At 33.6% G+C, this 11756-nt stretch overlaps 1 protein-coding gene across 3 annotated transcripts in view; it reads right to left on the bottom strand.

Moving 5' to 3' along the window:
- Positions 1-11756, bottom strand: part of LOC102592185 (DNA topoisomerase 6 subunit B) — an 18390-nt gene that overhangs the window by 1624 nt on the left and 5010 nt on the right. For 2 of the 3 annotated variants that reach the window (XM_006361224.2, XM_006361227.2), the window contains exons 12-15: positions 2032-2147; positions 1828-1913; positions 1653-1725; positions 136-227 (exon numbers count right to left, since the gene is read on the bottom strand). In XM_006361224.2, the coding sequence (XP_006361286.1) occupies positions 136-227; positions 1653-1725; positions 1828-1913; positions 2032-2147 (367 nt within the window). Of the gene's footprint in view, positions 1-135; positions 1411-1652; positions 1726-1827; positions 1914-2031; positions 2148-11756 lie in introns of those variants that run through there. The other variant, XM_006361226.2, reaches the window with a different exon arrangement.

The following is an 11756-nucleotide window of genomic DNA, read 5'->3' on the forward strand; positions in this document are numbered from 1 at the left end:
TTCCCCCCCCCCCCCCCCCCCCCCCCCCCCCCCCCCCCCCCCCCCCCCCCACCACACACCAGGACTAGCAGAGTTTCTTAGTTACTTTATGAATGAGAAGTGTGAGCAACTTCATAGGGGCTTTAAATGCCTTACTTGATTCTCTTCATAGCAGTCCTGGTAACAACATCAGCACCTTGCTCAAAAAGAAGTGGAATCCGATTAGCAAATCGGAAAACATTCAGCCCCTAAAATTTAGTCAAGCATAGTCAGTGCAACAATATGAGATCAATAAGTTTAGAAGACAAAAAAGTTGTAACAATTGGACTAAGACCAACTGCGTCATGAGGCAATAAGCTAAGAGAAGCAACAAAAGTTTTATGGATTAGAAATTTCCAGTGACAGTTGCTTCTCTTTTCCTCTTTCTTTTCCACTGATCAGTTATTAGAAAAAGAAAAGAAACACTAATCATCCAACAAACAGAAGTTCATCTATTTATTACACAGATATGGGAAGAGCAGAGGATGTGCCTAAAAATTACTTGTTATAGCTCCTAGGAAATATATCATTAACACCAGGTGATTCCCTCCAAAGCCTCACCATTTAGTAATGTCAAGCTCATAACAAAGAAAAAGAATTTGGCTATCATATAGTGCTTCCACAATCATTTGATCAGGTTCTTTCAAAAAATCAATTTAGGGCTGTTCTCAGTTGTACCCGAAATACCAAACTGAAAAAGTCATATCGGTTAAAAAGTCTAGGTATTCGGGAAAATGTTTCAGGATACTGAGCTAATTTATATACTTATCGATAATAATTAGGTGGTCAAGTATCCCAATTTTTTAATCGAACCAGACCATTATACAAATAAGGGCTAGGGATTCCGGGTTGAGCCATTCACCATTTCACCTCAGCGCACATTTCTCTTTTCTCTCGTCTCTCCAGTTGCTGTCTCTCTGGCTTGTTGGCAACACCCCAACTAAAGATTTGCATCCAATTTTTTGGAATCTTTTGCTTCTAATATCGAAACATACTTTCTCTTTTGATCCCACTTTCATTTACACAAAAACGACTCAAAGTTTGACCCATGACTTCTCTAGCTACTTCAAGAATTCAAGCTGAATTTGATTTCATTGAAATCAAAGCAAAATGCCAGATTGGACCTCTAACAAGCTCAATTTTCCTGAAGCACAAAAGCTTCAATTGAAGAAACCTACCTTGACTTTTGCAATACCTCCTGTCAGGAAAATGGAGTAAGCAACAGAGTACTTTGTTCAGAAAGCAAAAGATACCTTGGAGAACAAGCGCTACAGAGGAGTAAGGCAAAGACCATGGGGAATATTTGCAGCAGAGATTCATATGTCCGACCAAAACTGCTCGGAAAACCGAAGCAATCGATATCTTATCAGCTCGGTTCACAGGAGAGCATATCTACAAACCAATGGCCGATTCGTGCAACTGATTTATACAAATATTGACCCAACCGAACAGATAAACATATCCTAAATCAAACCATCTTTAACTACTTATCAAATGCAGATAAAGATGCATTCTCATGGGTCCTTTGCTTCTAACATTGGAGATACAACATATTGAATAGACACAATCAATTTCAGGACTAAGCATTTACGTTCTCCATGTTTTATATACTTTACCATAAGGGAGATTCTTACTTGTTTAACATCTTTCCCACCAACACTAACTCCAGCTTCCACGATGAATGGATGACCTTCAAATACTTGAGCACTGGACAGAAGACATAGTAGCTTTTAACACTTTATGATTTGTATTATCCAATCAAAGGATTCATCAAACTAAGTAGATGAAGAACTTCATATATGATCCAACCTTCCTGAAAAGGTAGCAACCATATCTGGGTGCAGCTCCTTTATAATGCCAAGACGTAGATTATATTCTCCAGCAGGACTTAAAATCTGCAATATGGCTTAGAAATCATATGCATGAGATAACTGGGAATCACCAAACATTTATAGTTTGCTGTTGCTAAAGGAAATTGGAAAAGAGGCAAGAATTTCACAAAGAGGAACTTACATCACCACTGGGATCATCAAATTTGGCTTGACGAAACAACTGATGGATGCGAACTATTTGCTGTGGTGTTAGAGATTTAACTGACATTTTTGGGCTAAAATCTGGACCCATCTCCCCTAGAATGTAAAAGAATATTCTATTTAACTATAATGTACAATGAATGAAGCCAACCTTTTAGTTATGTAAGTGAATGAGTAGTAAACTATAAATATATGCATATAAGTACAAAGGATAGAAATGTTGATTATGATGTTGCTGACACTAGAAATTCCAATATCCATGACGAAAGATTGGTGTATTAATGGTAGATGTGATGATAATAAGTATAAGGTTTTTAAGAGAGAACAAAACACAAACCCATCAAAATGCAACTCTAGCAAGGCTGCATTCAGTATATCACATGAATTCTCTTTCGTCATGGATATTGGAATTCCCAGTGTCAGCAACATCATAATGAATTCTCATTACAGTTCCAGAATCAGACTTGAAATATTACAATTGGCAATCAACCTAACAGTAGGAACATAGTTCTCAACATATTACATATTTCACATGCCTAGCCATACATGTCAGAAGAATTTCCAGAGCCAGAATCAACCAAAACATAACATTCATGCAACTCAGATTTTCTTGTGAAACTTATGTTTTGAATTTCGCTTCCGATTTTAAAGTATAGCGGCTACCAAAGGAACTTAATGCTCAAAATAAGACTATATTTGACCTTGTCAAGGTTTTTTCTTACTTTGTTGTGTAGTCTGCATTCTTACCCGTAACCAGCCATCAATTTAAGTTTTTCCTCTCTACGTTATTTTATTTTTTTGATAACCGAGAAATCCGTCTGTGACCCGCCCTTTGGACCAATCACAGCCTTCTAAACTCGGTGGATAATGGGCCCGCCCCTCTACCCTTCTCCACTTAAATACCGGGCTTCGCTTTGCATGGTGTGGGGCATGAACCTGCGACCTAAGCCACAAATCCTCCACCTTTTGCCACTTGAGCTAGGCCTTGGGGGCTCCTCTCTACGTTATTATTTGTCGAAGACGTAATATTAAGTAAATAAAAGTATATTCTATTAGCTTAAGCTAATAGATTAGGCGTCACACAAATCAACATGTTATCAAATTGGCTAGAGTCTTCCAGTCGAGTCTCACCGCTGCCAAGTATCAAAAAGAACTTCACATGCTTGCCATGAAAAGAATCATGTCCACATGTGAAGGGGCGTGTTGAAGGCATAATGTTTAGTATGCTTTCAATTTCAACATTATTCAACTACGACTTGCTACTCAAAAAATTCGAAATAAGTCTTCGGTAATGATAGGGGAAAATTTGTTCCGAGCTCAGTTTTATTTTATATGATGTTTGACTAGACATGGAATTTAAAAATAGTTTGACTTTTGCATCATATCAGTGATAGCAAAAGCAATAATGCTTGAAAAGCTTCCTTTTTAACAAGGTAAATAAGTAATGATAGGAAAGTTAGTGCAATAAAGATGATATCATCTCAAATTTAAAAATGGAATAGTGAAAACGAATTTGAATTCTTTAAAGTTCTAAAAGTTGTACTATAAAGTAATTTGAGAATCCTATCTTGACATAACAAATTTTTTGATACTGCATATCTTGACATAACAAATGTGATGCCCAAAGATCAGCGAGATCAGAAGTAAGCTATTAGATAGAGTATTCACACTTAGTTCCGAGCTTACCCTTAATGAAGAATTGTATCAAACATTTTAGGACGTCATGAAATAGAAAGAGTGCCATATAAATTAAAATGGAAGAGTATTACATTGGGGTTATCAATCTTTAGTTATGCGAAGAGCATCTATAATATTTTTTGTTATACATTATTAATGATACGCAATTAAGCAAAAAAGAAAATAGGAATTTTTTGATCATTGTGTTTAAGAAGGCCTAGTTCATTGTACGATTTAAATTCAAAAAATTTACTTAACACCAGAATAAATAGGCTAGACCTCTTGGTTCACAGAGGAAGCACCATACTATGGTATAGGCTACCGAAGATACTAGAAAACACTATAACACCTACATTTTTAGCACCCCTTTAGTCTACCAACGGTTTACACATGGAAGATTTAAGGAAAATAAAGAGTAGATTACTTCAGCTTACAAGTTATTTATTTTTCCTATTTCTATGTAGCAGTTGTTGCCACAAGGAGGTTATTCCTCCACTTTCTCATTTCAGTTGAAGTAGGAAGTTATTCCTTGTTTTCAGATGGGTGGATAATCCACCAGTGTAGTATTTAGTGTTATTTGAATCCAGTGAAATGATATGCAGAGAATTATCCATTTTTTGAGTACTTTAACTCAAGAGATTACAGGAAAGAAAAATTCTTTTCAGACTCCTACATCACTCTACATTAACTCTGATTTTGTCTAGCAACATCCCATAACTAGATCCATTATAGAGGACCGTAACATACACCCATCACATGTGTGTAAGATGAATTCAAATATACCAAAATACTTGAGACCTATAATAATATTAGACTATACGATTGTGCAGATTTCATGAATTGGCTTTCATTTAACCATTCAATTTAACTTTGATTGTCATCTTTGTCCTAGGATGTGAATTGTCCATTATCAAAGATCTCATTCTCAATTTCTGATACAACCAAGGGGACCGGATCTTACCCCCCCCCCCCCTAAAAAAAAGATTGAATGAAATGACCAAATACATAATGAAATTAGAACTACAAGTGTCAACCACAGAAAATAGGTTTAACGATTACATTGACATTCCATATAAAAAGCCAATTTTTTTTAAAAAAAACAAATTAACCTTATGTTGGTCTAATAGTGTAAAGCCCCTTAAGTTTCGTTGTTCCAGTCTCTCAGATATATATTTAGGTCAATTACGAACTTTAACGATATTCTTAAAGTAGCCCTGAGGTGTGTGTGGACCCACTCGAGAGCAGTTTAGTCCTCGGAGTATGTTAGTGAAGTTATGGTGTAGGTTGGAGGTGGCCAAATAACCCCACAACCTATTACCGAATTTCCAACTACACACTTATACTTCACGGGGGTCCTATCCCCCCCCCCCCAGGCTATTTTAAAGTGAAATTATTCCTCCCTAAAACGTCATTATCAGGTATGTGTCTTGTGGTGAAATACACACACTTGGCACGTGTATTTCACCATTTAATAATTTTTAAAATATATCTTGGTTTGCCGAAAAACCCAATTCGGATAATACAAAACCAAATCGAAAAATCAAAAGCACACCCCTAGCCCGAAGCGTGGATAAATTTACTAATTGAACATAATTAACCCTTTTATTAAATTGTTTATTTTCAGATTGGAATCTTTTCATATTCTTTTAAATAGTTTTAATTATTATAACTTAAAGTATTTCTTTTACGTGATTATCAATATATATAATTCAAAACTTAGAAGTTTGAATCTCGAAAAAATACTATAAAAATGAGGACACAAGGAGTAAAAAACATCATTATAATTTATAAGTTAAATATAATGTAGAAAAAACAAGGATATATATATATATGAAATGTTTATTAAACTTTTTACCTTTCATTAAAAATTTCTTCTTTAGACAATCATCTTTTCACATTTACCCTCAAACTATTATTTAAGTTATCTTTATAATATTATATATTAATGAAAAGACAGCTAAAACACATTTGAATGAGATTTAATCTTTGTAAATATAAACTGAAGCTTTATAACCAAAAAAAAATAGTTGTAACCTAAAAAAACTCATAAATCTATATGGGGAAGGAGCAGGACTCCTAATTCACAAGAGAATTGAAACAAATAACTAATTATTAAAATAAAGAATTAATAGCAATAACTTAAAAGGCCTAAATATTAGAATAAAGAATTAATAGCAAGTTCATGTAGAATATATTTAACTATTGCATCAAAGTAATAACATTTATTCCTTATATTTACATGGATATTGTATTTATTTTAGTGAGAAGAACTATTTATTTGCTTTTTATATATATAATTTCCCCTCATGCTCAAAGATTACTTTCTTGACCTTCTCAATCATATGAGATGTAATTTTGGACCATCAATATCGGCAGTTCTTAGCATATCAACAATTGGTTCTGTAAATTCCAAGAAGTAGTCAATACTATCTCATCATTCATTATAAGAGATTTTATATCACGAGTTTTGGCTTCAATTACCTAATCCCCCTTATAATTCTTCCATTCATGACCATTTTCTCCAAAGACGATTTCACTTTGCGAATCTGGGTGGTCATAATAATGTGTGAGGCAATCTTGTTTCACCAACTTTCAATAAACACAAATTCAAATGTTTTTGAAAAAGTGCATGTGCCAAGTCATGATTCACAACAAAGTTCTTCAAATTACTCACTTCACTAAGTAACTCTAAAATCCATTTGCAATTAGTAAAGTGAGGTGATTTCTCCGAAGGTTGGCACATATTTTTCAAAGCTAGATACGAACAATGAACAACACAAGGAGTCCAAAATATATGAGGAAATTTTCGCTCCACAATAGAACCGTCAAGTTTCATATTACTTGCATTATCCGTAATAACTTGAACAATATTATTTGAACCTACATTTTCTATTGCTTCAATAAACAAGTTAGCAATATATTCTTCATCTTTTACGATTCCTAAAATTGATTGAATTTAAAAACATTGGACCTCCACTAGATGATGTCATTATATTGATCAAAGGTCATCTTTTAGTGTCGGACCATCCATCCGAACAAATCAACAATTCTTTCTTTTTCCATGTATCTTTAATTGATTGTAACTTTCTATCAATGTGTGTCTTTTCTTGTTCTCAACCTATTATATGATGGGGGGAATATAACTGGAAATGAAATTTTCAGGTAGAAACTTCGAATATTATTTAAAATAAGGAGAGTTTGCAAAGTTGAACGATAAACCTGATGCGTAGAACATTCTAGCGACTAATTTTTCGACCGTATTTCTCTCATAGATGTCGAAGGATTTCCCTATAGCTTCACTCTTTCTTTTCTTTTGGTGAAGTAAATCAGTCCCCTCCGGAGTGATACATAATCAACTTTTTTTCTTGCATCAACTTGAATAGATGCTCTTTTTCTTTCGGCTTGTTCATACTTCATCTTCAAAGCCACAAATATATCACCACTAATTTCTTACATATTTGAACTCCATGGCCCGATAATCTTAAGAGGTGTGTTTTCACTCTATTATATGATCCCGTAACTATTTTATTGCAATAGTTACATGACCATATTCTATTTCCACCCCCATTTGGAGCAACCAAAATAACTTTCACATGATTTCATAATGGTTTATCATCAAAATCTACTCCTATCATAAAATTCTTTCCTTTTTAACTACTTGATACAAATGCCATCTTGTTGAACAAAGTAAGAGAGAATTTTTTTTAGCTAACAAAGAACTTGAATGAAAAACAAAGAAATTGACAAGAGAAGAGACAATGGTGTTTTTTGTTTTAGGAGGGAAAAGCTGGTGAGAATGAAAAGACTACTGCAAAAAGAGTCTTTTTGATGTTACTCGAAGACTTTTTGGGCTTCCCTTTTTTATATCAAGGATCTTGTTTTGCTAGATCACTTAATTCTTCCTATCAATACAAGTGCTTTAAGGATCCCATCTTGCTAGATCTTTTGATTCTTTTTTATCAATACAAACTTTGAACTATCGAAATACTAGAAATGTAAGTATATGTTGATAGGAAGTGGGAACTAAGATTGACTTAACCCGACAAATTAACTAATAACAAAGTATATACACTAAAAAAATTATATCTTTCTTTGTTCAGCAAGATGACATTTGCATCAAGTAGTCAAAAAGGAAAGAATTTTATGAGACCCACAAAAAATGTAGGAGTAGATTTTGATGATAAACCATTATGGAATCATGTGAAAGTTATTTCGGTTGATCCAAATGGGGGTGGTAATAGAATATGGTCATGTAACTATTGCGATAAAATAGTTACAGGATCATATAATAGAGTGAAAGCACACCTCTTAAGATTATCCAGCCATGGAGTTCAAATATGTAAAGAAATTAGTGGTGATATATTTGTGGCTTTGAAGATGGAGCATGAACAAGCCAAAAGAAAAAGAGCATCTATTCAAGTTGATGCAAGAAAAAAAGTTGATTATGTATCACTCTGGAGGGGACTGATTTACTTCAACAAAAAAAAAGTTCAGAGAATGGAGCTTTAGGGAAATCCTTCGGCATCTATGAGAGAAATACGGCCGACAAATTAGCCGCTAGAATGTTCTACGCATCAGGTTTATCGTTCAACTTTGCAAACTCTCCCTATTTTAAAAAATATTCAAAGTTTCTAGCTGAAAATTCCATTCCGGTTATATCCCCCATCATATAATAGGTTGAGAACAACTCTTTTAGCTCAAGAAAAGACGCACATTGATAGAAAGTTACAACCAATTAAAGATAGATGGAAAAAGAAAGAATTGACGATTTGTTCGGATGGATGGTCTAACACTAAAAGACGACCTTTGATCAATATAATGGCATCATCTAGTGGAGGTCCAATGTTTTTAAATTCAATCAATTTTAGTGGAATCGTAAAAGATGGAGAATATATTGCTAACTTGTTTATTGAAGCAATCGAAAATGAAGGTTCAAATAATGTTGTTCAAGTTATTACGGATAATGCAAGTAATATGAAACTTGCCGGTTCTATTATGGAAAAAAAAAAATTCGCATATATTTTGAACTCCTTGTGTTGTTCATTGTTTGAATCTAGCTTTGAAAAGTATGTGTCAACCTTCGGAAAAATCACCTCACTTTATTAATTACAAATGGATTTTAGAGTTACTTAGTGGAGTAATTTGATGAACTTTGTTGTGAATCATGCCTTGGCACATGCACTTTTTCAAAAACATTCGGATTTGTGCTTATTGAAAGTTGGTGAAACAAGATTTGCCTCACACATTATTATGACCATCCGGATTCGCAAAGTGAAATCGTCTTTGGAGAAAATGGTCATGGATGATGAATGGAAGAATTATAAGGGGGATAAGGGAATTGAAACCAAAACTCGTGAATAAAATCTTTTATAATGAATGATGAGAAATGGGATAGTATTGACTACTACTTGGAATTTACGGAACCAATTGTTGATATGCTAAGAAGTGCCGATATTGATGGTCCAAAATTACATCTCATTTATGATATGTGGGACTCAATGATTGAGAAGGTCAAGAAAGTAATCTTTGAGCATGAGGGGAAAGATCTCATTTCCGATCAATCAATTTTTTTCGATACTATTCATGATATTCTTGTGGCTAGGTGGAACAAAAGCAACACACCTCTTACATTGTATGGCACATTCGTTGGTTTCCAATTATTATCACGAATCATGGCTGCAAGGAGAGAATGGATTCGAAGGCTAGCTCCTAATGAAAATAAAGAAATTTCATTGAATAGAGTCAAGTGCTTTCAAATGTACTTTAAAGATTTTAATGAAATTGAACAACTCTCATCGGAGTATGGATCATTTTGTAGCGGAAGTGGTTATTTTAGTGAGCCTCGTGTGATTGAGGCTATGATGTATGAAGATTCTCTTTCTTGGTGGGCAAATCATGGCATCTCAGCTCAACTTTTGCAACAATTAGCTTACAAGTTGCTTACTCAACTGCTTCTTCCTCTTGTTTGTGAAAGAAATTGGAGTACATATTCTTTGATTCACAATATCAAGAGAAATAAGTTAGCAACTTCAAGAGCCGAAGATTAAGTGTTTGTACATTATAATGTCCAGTTGTTGTCTTGCAAGAAAGAAAAATATATAAATAGACCAAGCAAATATTGGGATGTTGGTATGTCTATATTTTCTTTATTATTTTCGTCAATTATTTATTTTGCATGACGCTTTTTTCTCTTTATATAAAATCTTCTAATATATTTATTCTTTTTAATTTGTTATAGGAGGAGATTGATTTGATATTGATGAGACAACTAATGATCTAACTGAGTTATCAATAGATGAACCTCAAATTGAAGGTATGATATTTGAGGAAGAGTTTGAAGATTAGGAAGAAGTTGAAGAAGATGCGGAATAGTAGCGGACTTAATTAAATAACATGACAATTGGCAATATTGTGTTGTTATGTTAGTTATGAGTTATGAGTTAAGTTGAGACAATCTCTTGTTTTTTGTTAAATAGTAGTGTTAAAGAATGACAAAAGTCCAGAGAGAGCACACTTCTATTATTTAATTATATTCTCAACATGCCCCCTCACGTGCGGGCCTAAATTAGATTTCATGGGCCAAGCATGTGGAAATTCTTTTTAATTTGGGTGGCAATGAGATTCGATCCCAGAACCTTTGCCTGCTCTGATACCATGTTGAATGTGTAACCATCTCATCTAAAAGCTTAAGCTGTTAGAGAGAGCACACTTTTATTATTTAATTATATTCTCAACAAGTTGATTTGAACTTGGTGTATTGAATATTGATTACTAATTATGAATATCTAGATTGTGGATAAATATCTTTGTGTATATCTTAAATCTTAATAATTCTAGTTTTTTCACTTTCACTTTGTTACAAGAGTTACTATCCTTGTTCTATGGTTAATTTTTTTCAATTTTTTTTATTCTTCTAGTTATATTTATTCTATTGTAAATTGTAATATGCTTTTAATGTTTAGTTGCTATTTTGTTGTGTTTTCGTAGGAAGAATGGAAGACTAATCTCATCTTGGAGAATGGAAGATTGAATTCTACAAAATTCATGCAAGTTTATCACAACATATCTCTCAAATTTAGAATATATTTTAACTATATTTTTATAATATTGAATATATATTTTTAGCCGAATCCACACAGTCGTATCCATACTCGGATTCGCACCCCCAAATCTTAAAATTTAGATTTTGCCGAATTCGAGAGTACCCACACCCGAGTCCGAGCAACTTAGCTTACATATAAAGCAGGTAGCAGTAGTTTTTTCCTTATTTTGTTCAATAATTTGTCAAGCTAAAGATCATTTAGGAAGTTCGGCCTTTGCGGTACCCCTAGAAAACATAGGTAAAGAGGGAGAACATTTTAATGCGGTAATTTCGTGGCCAAACTAGTAGAGGTGTCATCTCAGTCTTGGTTTTCTATTTCTACTTCTTCCTCCAACTCTTCCTCAAAATTAGCAAACCATCTATTTAAGGTCTCATGGTCAACTTCATATTCAGAATTAAATTCTAAAATAGTGGGACGTGAAATAAAAAAAGTTTCATCAACATGAGTATAATCGTTGGTATTAATTTTAAATCTAGGTTGCAATGAGAACTACTTCTACCCCCACCCCTACTAGTGGCACCTTTTTTTCCATAAATTGATTTTTTACCACTACTTTTTTAAGGGGATCCATGTTTTGAAGTTTAAAATAATTAAAATATAAAAAAACAAACAAGATAAATATAACAAAAAAAATATAATAAATAAACAAATAAACGTTTCCGTAAAAGCATACATATATAACCAAACGCCAGAATTGAGAGATAACAATTGAAGCTTGCAAATTGCTTCAAATAAATCTTCTAACTCCAATTAGCCAATAACACAAAATTATAATTTAGAATTGAGAGGATATATATATATATATATATAAGAGTTAGTAATAGTGAGAAAAACAGGAGAGAATAATGAATATTTAGTGTATGGGGGGTTAAAAGAGGGTAGGGGGTGTTTAGGGAAGGGCTAGGTTGATTATAGCCGTTGGTGG

Source organism: Solanum tuberosum, unplaced genomic scaffold, assembly GCF_000226075.1.
Source record: "Solanum tuberosum cultivar DM 1-3 516 R44 unplaced genomic scaffold, SolTub_3.0 scf00347, whole genome shotgun sequence".
NCBI lineage: Eukaryota > Viridiplantae > Streptophyta > Magnoliopsida > Solanales > Solanaceae > Solanum > Solanum tuberosum.